The sequence below is a fragment of the Ochotona curzoniae genome, unplaced genomic scaffold, assembly GCF_017591425.1.
Source record: "Ochotona curzoniae isolate NIBS_2020 unplaced genomic scaffold, NIBS_Ocur_1.0 scaffold_4763, whole genome shotgun sequence".
In the NCBI taxonomy this organism is placed as follows: domain Eukaryota; kingdom Metazoa; phylum Chordata; class Mammalia; order Lagomorpha; family Ochotonidae; genus Ochotona; species Ochotona curzoniae.
The window spans coordinates 6,308,000-6,323,611 of NW_024467123.1; the positions used below are offsets into that span (position 1 = coordinate 6,308,000).

The 15,612-nt window shown below is 40.4% G+C and overlaps 1 protein-coding gene across 3 annotated transcripts in view; it reads right to left on the reverse strand.

The window, feature by feature from the left end:
• Nucleotides 1–15,612, reverse strand: part of CCSER2 (coiled-coil serine rich protein 2) — a 109,460-nt gene that overhangs the window by 64,298 nt on the left and 29,550 nt on the right. Inside the window, exons 2-3 of one of the 3 annotated variants that reach the window (XM_040970478.1) lie at nucleotides 13,809–15,273; nucleotides 12,095–12,291 (exon numbers count right to left, since the gene is read on the reverse strand). In XM_040970478.1, the coding sequence (XP_040826412.1) occupies nucleotides 12,095–12,291; nucleotides 13,809–15,234 (1,623 nt within the window). In that variant the 5' untranslated portion in view covers nucleotides 15,235–15,273. Of the gene's footprint in view, nucleotides 1–4,198; nucleotides 5,377–12,094; nucleotides 12,292–13,808; nucleotides 15,279–15,612 lie in introns of those variants that run through there. The other 2 variants (XM_040970479.1, XM_040970480.1) reach the window with 2 other exon arrangements.

Here is a 15,612-nt window from a genome sequence, read left to right on the forward strand (position 1 = left end):
AACTGAGCTAATCTGAAGCCAGAAGCCAAGAGTGTCTTACAAGTCTCCCACACTGGTGCAGGCTCTCATGGCTGTCCAGCTGACTACTTTCCCAGGTCACAAGCAGGGAGCTGGATGGGAAGTGGGGTAGCTGGGACACAAACCAACATCCATATGGGATCCCAGCACATGCAAGACAAGAACTTTAGCCACTAGGCTACTGTGCGGGGCCCAATTACTTTCATCTTCACAATTATAGGCAACAATGACAATGGCCGTATATTTAGCTTTTTAAAAAAATTATTTTGTATTGTCCAATGTATCCAATAAATAATCACCTCTGAATCTACTACCTTTTAAATTCCATCCCATATTATTTACATTTAGTAATAAATTATGGCATAGCTGCAATTTCTTACAAGCAAGCAGGAAGCTAGCCAAAAATGAAATTTTACTCATCTCTTGCCTTTTCAGCCCTACTCTTCCCAAATCACATTTCAACCAGTTATGGTCATTCTAGCAAATTCAACTTTCTAAACACTAATTCCAATAATTTCTCGTATTAACTATCCAGAGTTAGGCTTACGGGCACATCTTCCACAAGAACAGCTTTACTCCACGTCTCAGTCACAGACTCTGACCAACTGCCTGCGAGCTCACAAGTCCCCGCTACTCTCTTCACTTTTGTCACGACCTACACGTTAGCCATTCTGAAACTGTGAGTATGCACACAAATACTACACATTATGCCAACAATACGTACTTTGTGTTACATTTCCTCGTGTGCATTGTATACTACATTCCTAATACACACATACACTAGCATCAAACAACTAAGTCAATACTCGGGTGGATAGCCAGGTTTCTCACTCGCTAAGAGAACGGCTAGCATGAGCTCTCGGGCACTGTGCCCAAGGTATCAGGATGAACTCTTGGAACGCACAGACAGACTCAGAAGTAAGCAGATCTGTGTTGACACATATAATATCTGTGTCGCCTCTGAATACCTAGCCACACGAGCTTCATTTCTAAATCTCAACGATGATTTGGGGCTGGAACAGAGAAAACACACGATGAGCCTCTAATACTCAAGGTCCCAGAAACGAATAAGAAAGTGGTCAAAACACAAGAAAGCAAAACCTGAAGCAAGGCAGAAAAAGTCGAAGGGACATCAAAAATCCAAATATTGAACCTTTTCAGATGTCCAAAATTCAGGCTAATAATGAACAAATTAAGAGTAATAAGGGATTACACATACAGAATAAAAAGAAATACCCACATACACATTCTGATTTGGACCATTTAGATACAGCTCTTCCTTACAGAGTTCTAGTAAAATGCTAAAGTTAAATGTACAAAGGAATGCTTCAAAATCTCAACGCCTCTGGCTCCAGCACAGTAATCCATTATTAAAGGGAAATACAGAATAACTTTGTATTAGAGAAACTTGGTAAATACCACGTTAATCAAGTGTCAAAGTTAACATCATTGAAAGCGACACGAACCCAGATCATGAGCTTCTTAAAAACGGAGCACTGAAAATGGAATAGCATCATCCTTGTGGCAGTTAGCCAAGGACAAATGATCACAGTCTCAGTGTGAAAAGCACATTCATGCCACCCCAACCGGGCATCACTTTACAAACTCATGGGTTAACCCTCTTCACAACAACTATCCTCCTGGGGTTACTACAATACAGACAACCAAATCTGACTGTGGGCCAGGCAATTCAGATGTTAGCGGAGGAAATGGCCAAACTTAAATACTATTTGTGGATTAGTTAATACGTCTAACTGAATCTCTTGGTTTTGATCACTGTACTATGGTTATACAATATATAAACATTAGGGGATATGGATGAGATCTTTACAGGAACTCCATTCCTTAAAATTTCCCTATATGTAAAATCAGTTCAAAAACACACACACACAAAAAAAAACTAAAAAAAAACTGCAACCTATATTATATGTCCTATCTGATAAGCAGAAAAATTATTTTAACATGCTAACGTTAGCCAAGAAGGCTACTAAGCACCAAGAAAGAGAACCACAACAAATATATATATATATAATTTTAAAAATGAGAAATTTTTGGGCAGAAGAAATATGTTTTCAAAATAGCTCTTCTCATTTCTTCCAGCACCAAAATTAAGGAAAGCAATACCAAGTTCAGCCCCAGAAGGGAAAAAAAAAAATCAGAATTTCAGAGCTGAGAAAAATCCCAACTGACTTGCTATAAGGATCCTCTAGGTTCCCTATCCAAGACTCATTACACATCTAGGGCTAAAACGCAGGTTTCACAGTAGCTGGCCTGATGTTCTGCTATCTTCTGCTGCATCACATTCTGAAGGTAGGCAAGGTACCATGCACTCTCCATCAGTACCTCTCTGCAACACTACCACGCTCAGCTGCTGCTGTAAATGCAGACGATCTCACTGCTAAAACCAAGGGAGAAAGCTCGGGGGAGGATTGCCTAACCCATACAACACTCTGATCAACACTCAACAGAGTAGTTTGCAGGCTCACAGGATAGCCTGAGTTTTTAAATGTTTAATTTTCTAGGGTTTACATAGTTTAATTTCTAGGGTTTAAATGTTTAATTTCTAGGGTTTACATAGTGGCTTAACAAGTTAACTCCTTGTTAAGCCACTACCTACAATGTCGACATCCCATATGGGCAATGATTCAAGTCCTGGCTGTTCCTCTTCCAACCCAGCTCTCTGCTAATGTGCCTGGGAAAGCAGCAGGGAATGGCTCAAGAGCTTGGGTCCCCGTACTCCTGTGAGACATGGGGAAGAAACAGCCAGCTTCGAACTTCCCAGGGCCCAGCCCCAGACACTGTAACCATTTGAGGAGTCAAGCAGCAGATGGAAGATTTCTCTCCCTGCCTTTCAAAACAAAAACAAAAAAAGTTTAAGTATTCACTAAGGATAAAACAGCAACTTCTACAATTCTTACAATTCAGCCAGTTGATAAAAGACATTGAAATGCTTATCTTCAGTATTCTCAATAACTATAACAAGCTTATCACGTGTATGTAATCCAACTCACAGAATTCTGTATTTTCTCCACAAATATTACTAATTATGCATCTGTTCTATGCAAGGTATCATGACAGGTTTCTCTTGTTTTATTAGCAAATTACTTTAAAACTCATTAACTCTCTAAAACAAAAGGTTTGACTTAGATGGTTATCAATGCTAAATGTACGAAGCAAAAATTGCTCAGAAAAAGTAAGTTTATGGTGTCATATACAAATGAAAACAAATGAAGATTTGAAATAAAAATATTGGTATACTTAACACTGTATCTGTCTTACACTTTAAATTTTTTAATTTATAATTAATATTTACATTTTCAGTTTGAGATACAAATTTTTTCTTCCTTTTCTCTGCATTCCCCAGCTTAGCCTCTACCCACTCGTCACGGCACACCTGGTACTCTTAGCAATCCATGACTTGGGTGAAGGCAGGACTCTGCACAGGCACAGCGGCTGCCTGGGATGCCAGGAACCCATACGGGCACCAGCTGGCATTCTTGCTGCTCTGCTTCTGACCCCTCTTCCTGGTAGTCTGCCTGTGAAACCACCAGAAACTGAGCCGAGTGCCCAAGCCCAAGGCACCTAGGCACAAGGTCTGGCAGGAGTTCTAGATTTCTGGTTTCAGCCTGGCCAGCCCTAGTCCATGTATACTTTTTCATAATATACATTTTACCCATTAAATTTTTGAAAAAAAAATCCTTCTATACCTGCCTGTTACACAAGACTGTGAACCCACTAAGGACAGACAACCTCTTCTATCTTGGTGTCCTTACAAGTTAGTGTCTGGAATAGAGCAAATGCTCAAGAAATAATTACTGAGTTAAACTTCATAGCGAAATATACTTAATCTACAACATCCTTAGATCTATTTGTTTTCATTCAATATTAATGTTTCTAAATAACAGCTAAATACGGTAAACTTAAACTCTTTTTCAAACATAAAAGTTATGCTAATAATATAAAAATCCCTATGCTGTTAATTAAATGTACAGGAAAGATTCTCAGGGAGTGGGAGGGGGAGGAGACACCTGTTGAGAAACATTTAGTTTCCTTGTCTGGTCCTGTCCCCCTATCGGTAACAACTTAGTTGGAGCAGACCCCTGCCAGCTTCTCACACCCCGTGATTCCTTGCCAGAATGTAGGCGAAAGCAAGAACTGCCAGTTTCAAATGTCCATTTACCTATCTTAAGACTGTCTCGGCTTTCTGTAAGCTGCCCCTCCTCCGTCACAGCCATGCCAGCATCACATTGAGTTACCTGCAGCTTGCTATTATGACATGTGACTCCTGAGACACTTCCTTGGTAAACGGGCTACGTCACAATGTGCATGAAAAAAAGACCAAATGGTATCTTCTCATTTTCAGTGTTTCTACTTTTAATTAAATGGCAAAATTTATCATGTGTCATCATGGCTTCCATGTTTCAACAAGGAAATAATGAGTCCTTACTTCATGCCACAAACAAAATGATGAGAGAGATAACTCAGTATCAGCTACCTTCAAGGTTTACAGTAGACATAGAGCTTAGAAGTGACTAGACAGACTGGAACAAGGTGTGAGCAGGTTGTGGAGAGAAGAAAGCCCAGCAGTGTTTACGTTTCACATCAGAAGGAATGTGGAAGCTGACAAAAAAGTAACACTGGCTATGATCTCAAACACGAGCAAATGATGTCTTCTCTTTTACGTTCAATCAGGAATGGAACCTGGGCAATAATATCCTCCAACCAGTATTGGAAACAAGGCCTTCCTTCTGTATCTCCACTAGTCACTGCTTGGAGCACAAGCCACTATCATGTCTACAGAACAGTAGCATCTAACACCCTGACTAGCTCCCTTCCAACCAACCTTCACACAGAGAGCATCTGAAAAATGCAACTCAAATTATATTTTCCCTTCCAGGTGAAAATCATCCAATAGCTAAGCTTCTGATTTGAGAACAAGTATGGAAATCCTTGGAGCATCACAGAAACTCTCCATACTGACAAGGAAACTACGATGTATCTCAAACGGAACACAAAGGGAAGGAAGACAACTGAAATAATCAAGGCCGTGAAAACAACCCACAGGAAAAAGACAAATATACAAACAGATGTCTTCTTCCTCCACCAGAAAGAATCCAAACCTGTAATTTTAAGTAGCTATCAATATAAGACAATCAATAATAAAAGCTAATAGATGCGTTCATCATTCACTTATGGGTAAATGAAGGATATGCCATTATACTGTGTGATCAGAGTGCTCATCAGCTGAAAACATTACACAATGTTATGTATATCATAGATTTAAAAGGGACCGAAGTGTGACACAGAGCTCCCATGACAATGGAATTCCACACTGCAGCACTGGTTTGAGTTCTGGCTGTTTTTTCTTTTCTTTTTTTTTTTTTAGATTTACTTATTATTTTTTTTATTGGAAAGGCAGATATACAGAGAGAAGGACAGAAAGGAAGATCTTCTCTCCAATGGTTCACTCCAAGTGACCACAATGGCTGAAGCCGAGCCAATCCGAAGCCAGGAGACTCTTCCGGGTCTCCCATGTGGTGCAGGGTCCCAAGACTTTGAGCCGTCCTCCACTGATTTCTCAGGCCACAGGCAAGGAGCTGCATGGGAAGCGGGGCTGCTGGGATTGGAACCGAGACACATATGGGATCCTGGCGCGTTCAAGGAGAGGACTTTAACTGCTACGTTATCACACTGGGCCCTAGTTCTGGCTGTTTTATTTCTAATTCAGCCCCCTGCTAATGTGTCTGGGAAGCAGCAGATGACAGCCCAGGAAGTTGGGACCCTTGAAACTGAGATGGAGTTCTAAGTAGCTGGCCTAAATTCTTCCCCCAGCGTCTCCATCTGTGCTTTGCCACCTTGGCTGTGGCTCAGTGAGATTCTTTTTGTTTGTTTTTTTTTTTAAGATTTATTTTTATTATTATTTTTTTTATTGGAAAGGCGGATATACAGAGAGGAGAGACAGAGAGGAAGATCTTCCGTCCGATGATTCACTCCCCAAGTGAGCGCAACGGCCAGTGCTATGCCGATCCGAAGCCAGGAGCCTCTTCCGGGTCTCCCACGCGGGTGCAGGGTCCCAAAGCTTTGGGCCGTCCTCAACTGCTTTCCCGGGCCACAGGCAGGGAGCTGGATGGGAAGCGGGGCTGCCGGGATAGAACTGGCACCCATATGGGATCCCGGGCGTGCAAGGTGAGGACCTTAAACACTTGCGCCACCGCGCCGGGCCCGACAACAAATTCTTTATAACTCACAACAAACATAGCATCATGAGTTCTATATTTTCCCAAATACACATAATTTTCCCAAATTTCCCATAAATTTCCCAAAATTAGGTAATTCCCCTCTTCGAATCAATTTTATAATGGATTTTTTGAATCCTTAGGACTAAGCTGACCCCAGAATTCTTACAAATTCTTCCAAAACAAGATACTGTGTACCTTCCTGATTAATTTTATAATTTAAACATGCACTTATCAATGCAGTGACAATAAAGTAATTTAACTTACATTCTCCTAAAAAAAAAAATCCAAAAAATGTAGAGATGTATAACAAATTCTAAACTGAACCGAGATTTGAAGAAATGCAGTTTTTGATGGCTCTTGGGTACTTTTAGACCTAAGCATGCACATAATCATATAAAATGATCCGTATTCTATAAAACTGACTATACAGAGAAGTATCTTTCATGATTCTTAGGTCATGCACTTTGATAGTAAACAGATACATATAAAGTTAGTAGGATATTTATACTCTATATTGTTAAGATTAGGATGTCAACAACTCCATGGGGAAAGGCATACACAGAGTAGCAGATGAACAAGGGAACCCAAAAAATGCTAAACAGCGTCAGTGCTCACCCGGGCAGGGCGGAGCAGGCCCAGGCACGTGAGGACAGCGATCCCACGCTCCGAGGAGAAGGGAGAGTCCTGGAGGCAGGCAGTGCTGGGTGAGCAGAACACCTGAGGGCAATGGCCTACCGTGGAAGGTAATCAGAGCCGAAGAGGCTAGGGAAGTCACTCAGGCAAGCGTGGCCCAAGGCAGGAGCTTCCGGGCCAGAGGAAGAAACAGTGACTGCAGCTGAAGGCCTGTACTGTTATATGGGGGCTGAGGGGAGGGAAATACGGGGGGAAACAGGGATGGAAGAAGGGGAGGGAGTAAGGGGAAGGAAAGTATGAAGCCCTAACCTACCAGCTGTATCACGGCTAAGAATAGTAACAACAATAAAAACAAGAGAAGGTGGCAAAGAAGGGAAATTAAGATTATTCACAAAAGTAAACATTTTACAGATAACAGATGGCAGGGTTATCACCATCAGAGATGGGAAATACAAATACAGAAAGAAATTAAAAAACACTAGGAGACTTGTTTCACTGATAAAGAATTACACTTGCCTACTAATGAAGACAAAGCAAAGAGTGGGTAAAAAACAAAACAGAAAAAGATACCTGCAGAGACCATCTGATTCAAACGCTTCCTTAGGATTCCTATAAAAATCGTTCCAAAAATAAAAGTACTACACGTGATGATTCAAAATTATCACTTTCTAAATATTTTAGTGTTAGCAAGTCATCACTGTGTCATTCTAGTTCAAGTTCAATTCCTTTTCGATGACAGCTCTCAGACTGGCCAAAGCACTGTAACAAAAAGGATTCTGAGGTGGGCTACTGAAACTGACAAAAAGAAAAAATGTTTTTGCCTAATATTGTGCACATGAAATTATAATATCTACCAAGGAAAAAGAAACTGTATTTTATATTCAAAAAAGTTAAATGCCAACTAAGTTTTTATTTCAAAAATGTTCAGTCATCCCAAGTAGGCTAAACATTAATAACATCAGACTGAGACTAACCAGTGAACTAGTTCCTAACCTATCAGTTAGCAATTTACTCCATTTCTCTGGAATTTTTCTCGGTCTGAAACAGAAGGTACTAGTAACTGGTCCATAGATATTTCAAAGGAGGATGATGAAAATACGAGAACATTGCCAGCACAGTGATGCAGAAGGCTAGTCCCCCAGCTGCAGCATTGGCACTCCGTATGGACACAGGTGGCCATCCCAGCTGTCCCACTCCAATCCAGCTCCCTGCCTAATACCTGGAAAAGCAGCTGAGGAAGGCCTGAGCCCTTGGGCCCCTGCACCATGTGGGAGATCTGGAAGAAGCTCCTGGCTCCGGGCTTCAGAAAGGCTCAGCTCCAGCTGTTACAGTCAATTGGGGAGTGAACCAGTAAAGATTTCTCTTTCCCTCGTGTGTGTGTGTGTGTGTGTGTGTGTGTGTGTGTGTGTGTAACTTTGACTTTCAAGTAAAATAAACGTCTTTTAAAATTATACCCACATACACATATATGAAGACGACCAAAAGAAGGTAATATCCTTTGTGTACCTGTGTTAGAGGTCCCTGGGAACATCTCAGGGGAGAAGATTCATTAAGACGACTCACAATCATATTAATGGATAAAACATATGCCAGTAAAATGAAACAAAACAAGCAAAGAAAAAGACACAGGAGAAAAAGCTGAAGAGAACCAGCAGTGAGTTCCCCATGGGGTCACACAGGATATTAACTCCTCCAGCAACAAGCTGTGATGACTTACCCAACATGTTATCCTCCATGGATTCCTAAGAAACCAGTGTTGGGATTTTACTGGAGACTGGTCATGCAGAAATTCCAGACTCCCGGAAGAAAAATGAATGTTCACCATAAATCACATTGTTTCTACTGTTTATGCACGGCAAATTTAACATTCAGAACAACACATTTCCAGAATGTTCACTGTACTGTCTGAAGGTATGTAGAGGTACAATCACCGTGGAAAACCGGCAATTCTCGCATATATAACCACATGTAAAGGAGCCTTTGCCTGCCTATCTTATCAATGGAAATGAATGAATGTTCACAACAGAACATAACAGCAAAATCTCTGTAACAATACAATCCGCTAATTGCCAAAAAAAAACTGGACACGAAGTATGAAATGACATGAACAATCTGCATACTAACAAATACCTAATGTTGACAAAGAGAAGCTAAATATAGGGCCCAGTGTGAAGACTCAATTGGTTAATCCTCCCCTTGCCAGTGCGAGGATCCCATATGGGTGCCAGTTTATAAACCAGCTGCTTGTGGCCTAGGAAAGCAGCAAAGATTAGCCCAAAGCCTTGGGCTCCTGCACCCACTTCGGAGGCCAGAAGGAAGCTCCTGGCTCCTAGCTTCAGCTCTGGTCAGCTCCAGCCATCGTGGAGTGAACCAGCAGATGGAGAATCTTCCTCTCTGCCTCTCCTTCTCTTTGTAAATCTGCCTTTCCAATAAAAAGAAATAAATCTTTAGGAAGCTATAATAAAATTGTAGCAGGGTACAACTTGACTTACAGGGAGTTTAAGAATAGACAAGCCTAATCAGCAGTGACTGTTCCTCTCCAGGAGAGAATGGCTGGAAGGAACAGCGAGGGAGTGCTCTGGCGGACAGGACTAGAACATACAGGATGTATGCTGATACTGGTGATTAGCAATAGCAGCATGAAAATTTCTCCAGTGTATCTGTCAGATCTGTGCATTTTATCACACGCAAATTACAAAGACCTGGGATTCCAGCGTAGTGTTATGCAGTGTAATCAATGTACAATGGCTTGTTGAGGACACCGATGAGATAAAATGCTTGAACCAGAATGTCCAATAATAGTCCACTTCCTTTAGAAAAAAGCCCTTCTACGAAAACAACATAACAGGCTGGTGTGAAGAGCTGCCTACCCTTAACTGTGCCAGTGACACAGTTGTCACAGAGTTGGGTCACAGTTTTTCACGTGACCTGGCTTGCAATGCTTACTGTCACAGTGAACAAGAAAAGTGAGAACACGCTAAACTCCTTGTCAATTTAATTAGACAGTAACACGTAATTTGTTTTAGAAAAAGAAAGGCAAAAGGAAAAAATACAGATATTGGGATACAATACAAACAAAACTAGGAAGAGTGCAAGTATATCAATAAATGCAAATGTAACCGGACTAAACGCACTGGTTAAAAGAGAAAGACAAATTATAATATTAAAAAATAATGAACTATTTGCTATGCATTCAAAAGGCTGATCATGAAAGGAGGGAAAATACAAAAAATAAAACTGGTAAATAAAACTGGAATTGTAAGAATATCTGAAAAAGGTTTTAGGACAAAAAGCAGGAAGAAAAAAATCACTAAATAATGATTGAAAAGTCCAATTCACCAAGAAAAGCAGTTCTAAGAAGGTTATCTAACAACATAAGCTCAACAGACAAATCAAACAATTAATGGAACTCTAGGAAAAAAATTACAAATGCACCACCACATTAGGCGAGCTCGGCACATTTCGTTAGCCATGGTCTTCTTTTGGAGCTGAAATCATCTAGTGAAAGCACAGAAAACAGCACTTTCGTCACTTCCTATTCCATATTCAGAACCCTGCTGACCAAGAAGAAACTCATGAACTGTACACAGCAAAGAGCAATATACCCATTCTGAACTCTTTGTAGAGGAAGCTATTTTGTTGTCAGTTGTAGAACAGAGAAATAAAGACAGTACATCATTAAAAAGTGTCAAGTACCGAGTGGTTTGTTGCTGCCATCTGCTGGACATACTTTCTTTTGCACATCACCCACACTTTAAAAGGATTTCAATTGTAAGACACAATTGTAATCTTTGCTGCACCTCATCTGTCTGAGATGAAGATACTCCCTCTAAATATGTTCTGTCTTGGACTCAGGAGAGGAGCTTCCTCTGGTCCTTACCTGGTTTCAGCCTTAGCTCCCAGGCCTCTCGCATACCAACCAACAGGGTTGCTTCTGAGCCCCAAAATTAGTTCAGATAGACAGAGACTAATAAAAGTCAGCCAGCTGATAATCAGGCAGCTTGTACCTTACTGATCAGGCTTCCCATTTGGCTTTTCAGATAGACAGAGAGACATAGATACAGATATAGAAAAGCTGAAACAGCCAGGGAAAAGGCCAACTAGCCTATAATCGCTCAGCCTGTGCTTACTGGTCAGGCTATTTGCTTCTCCTGGACTTTACTAGGTAGGATGTAGAGTTAAATTCTTCCTCACTCACTGGGTTGTTGGGGATTTCCCTGCTCACCTGCCTAAACGTTTTCTATTCTTTAATTGTTAAAATGCAAAGTTCTGTAAAACCATGCTTAATTACTATATATTGCAAAGTTTAAATTTTGGCTTAATTTTCTCCCCTCCCCCCCCCAAAAAAACTGTATCAATTTATGACTGTTAATGTTAAACAAGATGTAACTGCACAGAAACTCTGATGTTAAGTTTGTACTCAGCTGTTATATATAGGATGGATGTTAATGCTGATGCTTCCACTGTTCCTGTGCCACTCTGATTCAGGTTAAACTCAAAAACATGTTAGCTTGGGAGAAAAAAGAAAAAAAAAATTTATAGCAGCAGGTTTTGTATATACTAAAATTGAGATGTCAAGGAAGTGGTTACAGGATGTGGTTAAGAACTTGTATTTTCTAACATACTGGTCACTCAATGCCATGTTAAATTAACTTGAAAATAAATAAATGTTTTCTGTCTTTGTACAACAAATTGCAGTAACAATGTCCATTATTTCCAAGTCACAGGTGTATAAAGTACAGAAAATTACAACACCTAAAAACCATTTGGAATTTAATATATCTACCGAGGCTACCATTAAGATTTTCTGGAAAATCACATACTGAATTATATGACTACATTTTATACTGAACTACATTTAGTCATTTTAAACACAATTATACTTTATTCATATGCTGGTATATTAGCTGTACTACTTGTAATAGATGTCTCCTTCGCTTCCCTAAGTGAGAAAGAATGGCCCAAGCTTAACTAAATAAATGTATGTATTCATGATGAATGTGCGTGCATCCGTTTAAGTCACCCAGCACATTCTCCATACTGCATTATGTTTCAGGGTCAGACACTTGACCTTGACAGACATCAATTCCTATTTTCCTAGCTGGGAAAGTTCATTCAAAAATTTTTTAAGTTAGTTAGTACCACCAGTTCATACAGTAAGGCAACCAAAGTATTCCCAAAAGTGGATACAAACTCATACATACTATGCTGTTCATTTCCGAGGAGTCATAGCTGCCAACGGGATGGACGTTTCCGATGGGCTCCAAGCCCTCCTCATCCCACATGTAGGTGCCGTCAGAGCTGTCAGATGGAGAGAGCTCGAATGAAGAACCAGCTCTGTAATCAGCATCTGGTGAAATCAGGTTACTCCCAGAAGTGTGTTTGGTACATTCACTCTTATCTTTGGTTTAGAGAGAGAGAGAACGAGAACGATTAATTCACAGAGATGTAATTACAATTCATGCTCTAGAAAAGTCTAATAATTTGACTATATTGCAACCAAAATATTGGTCAGTCCCCAAAAAACATAACTACAACTTTTTCTAGCTCCTAAGAAAACCTCAAGAGGTAAAAGTCTCGAATTAGGGACTGAAATATTTGATTTTATAACTGACACAAAGGAAGCTCATTTAAGGCATCTGTCATTTCTACATTTCTAAAACTATAAACAAAACCTTGTATTCCTTTACTATTTCCCCAATGTTTATTTTTTTTAAATCCTGGTAAGAAAACTCCCTTCCTCTGTATATATTATTTAGTCTCACATCTACTTCCTTATAAGGAAAAAGAATTTGTTCGGACAGTTTTAGAAGACTGGAAAACAGAAGCAATGAGGTATGCACAATACTCAACTCTGATCATTACGCAACGTACATGCCTACCGAAAGGCCACAGTGCATCCCAAAAATATGTACAATCACTGTGTGTTAACCAAAAAGCTTTAAATGAAGACCAGCAAACAACCAAGGAATAAGTGCATCTCCAGGCTTAGCTTGGTCTCTTGATTAGAACATGCGCTGGTATCCCATCCCTTCATTTTGCTCTTGTAATAAGCTATATGGCCACACAGAAGTATTTTCTCAACACTTCTGGGAGGAAACAGCAGGTACTACCTCTCTTTCTTCAATTAAGAAAAAAAAACTTTAGGGGCCCACTGGCAGTAGCCTAGCGATTCCACTTCCTATGATCCCTACTTGTGGCCTGTGGGGGCAGTCGAGGACAGCCTGAAGCCTAGGGACCCTGCACCCGCATGGAAGACCCAGAGGAGGCTCCTGGCTCCTGGCTGTGGATCAGCGCAGCTCCAGCAGTTGTGGTCGCTTGGGGAGTGAATCAACGGACAGATGATCTTCCTCTCTGTCTCCTCCTCTCTGTATATCTGACTTTCTAAAGAAAAGAAAATAAATCTTAAAAAAAAAAAAAACTTTAATTGAAGAATATACTCTGGAAGCATAATTATAGAAATTGCCAAACAAAAGAGACTTGTTTTTATGATAAAGAATCCATTGTAATGGCCATAACCTATTTATCTCACGAGCACTCCGGCACGGCTTCACTCCTAACAGCTATGACCTATTACCCTAGCGGACTACGTGGTCTGTTGTATGGGTATGCCATTAATTGGACATGTAGGGGGAAAACAGCTCTGATATTAAGAAGGCACAGGCTCACATGTGACAGCTAAAGAACAGCACGGGCAGAAATGTCCACAGTGATGTTCTATCAGCCACGGGGAGAAACAGGGAAGGCACCAAGTGACAGGGAGGACAGGTACATGTTGCCTCACTCCAACTCTAACCAGGACTATCCCCTGTATGAAATTCACAGCATCTGGGAATATATCAGGAAATAATCCTAAACAGAAGCTCTCTTACACTCTTTAAGAGAAAACAAATAAATGTAAGGTTATTCCGTATTTACCAGAGACACTTATATCAATCCACTCATCAGTTTTACTGAAGGGTTTTTCATTTTCCTTGGAGGGATCAAATCTATCCTTGGGTGGTACATCTTCCTGTTTTTCTTCTTTAAGAGAAATTTCCTCTGGAGTTATTCTAGTTCTGTTGGAGTCTTCTAGGTCAATGAAATCATCACTCAAGTCTTCACTTAAATCATTCTTATCAGAAGATGACAAAGAAGACAAGGAAATGTCATCCGCGTCGTCACTCAGGTATCTGATTTTCGCATCATGTTTCACAGTCTGGTCATTGTCTGTTCTGTAACTTTGATTTTCATTTAGTTCTTGGTCCTTCTCAGTAGCCCCAGCCTTGGCCAACGCTGTAGTATCTTCCTCTATACACGTGTCAGCAGTTGGATTTTTATTACCATCTACTGTGATAGTCCCGGAAAACGGAAGTCGACCAGGTTTCAGTAGAGAGGGATGAACCATTCTATAACCCAAAGTGGAAGTGACACTTGGGCCATTTGGTAAAGCCAACTTCTTCCCAGCAGCAGCGTAAGACCTATTAAATCCATATCCTAAGTGTTCATTGCCGTTGAGGATTTGTGATTGCCGGGAACTTCTGGTTAGCATACTTGACCGCAGAGGCACTCGAGCGGGTAGCTGTTGGTTCCGATAAGGCTTTGTAAGATCTACAGCTCGATTGAAGGAATGTGATCTGGTTATAGATGAGGGTGGAAGGAATGAATTCTGAATGGAATGTGAAAAACTTTGTGACCTTACCATTTTTTCACAAGTAAGAGACTTAATATTGTCTGGGGACTGGGCTAGGCTTTCTCCAGAACTGCTTCTGGTGGCACAAGAGTTAGCTCTGGGCCTTTGCATGGTACCAACTGATCGGTTTCCATAAAACCCATTCAACTGGGATTTTGGAGCACTGGCTGAAGAATACGAAGTCCTTCCCAGTAACGTGCCTCTGGTGAATTTTCCCAAATTAGACGGTCCGGACAAAGACTTTTGGTTCAACTCCTCTGCAGATGACACAAACATAGTGGGTGGCTTTGCTAACTTTGACGAAAGTAAAGAAACACTTCTCAACCCTCCCTTTAGCCCATTTGTATCAAACACCCCTTGAGTAGGAGCATGCTTTTCAGGCTCGATTAATTTGTCTTGTGAACTCTGAGTGTTGGTAGGATTTTTAGGATCTTCAGTACTTTGTGTGCTAAGCTGGTACTTATTTGTTTTTCTCCAGTTAAATGAGTGGGACAAGGGACAATCAGAGCCATTATTTCTGATGTAGCTTTTAACAGGACTACTCTTGGCTGTTCCTAATAAGTTCACAGGTGTCCCATTTGGCAATGGTTGCAGTGTACTTCTAACAGATTTTGTTCCATACTTCGGCAACTTGGAACCCAAAAATGCCTTGATTTGTGTTTTTTCTTCCATGAGCTAAAAGGTGCATTTGTTCTTAAAATCTGACAGAATCTGAGGGGAGAAAAAAAAGAGAAGAGATTAAACATTTCTAAGTGAGGGCAACTGCGTATATTATCACATAGTGTGAATGCCTACCTAATTCACTCAGAAAAGCTCAAAAGCTACCCAGGATTCTTACAAAACTCAACTAACAGTCAGTGTACTAAGTAAAATAATAACTTCCAGGATGGGAGGGAATAACACTGACTTTAAAATTTGCATAATAAATTTGGACTGTGAATGACAGCAATAATCAGAAACTATCAGGTTTACCAACTGGAAACAAAAATAATACTTGTGGAGCACAACTTTCAATTTCCAATCCAAGAATTATTTTTTTAAACTTTGTAA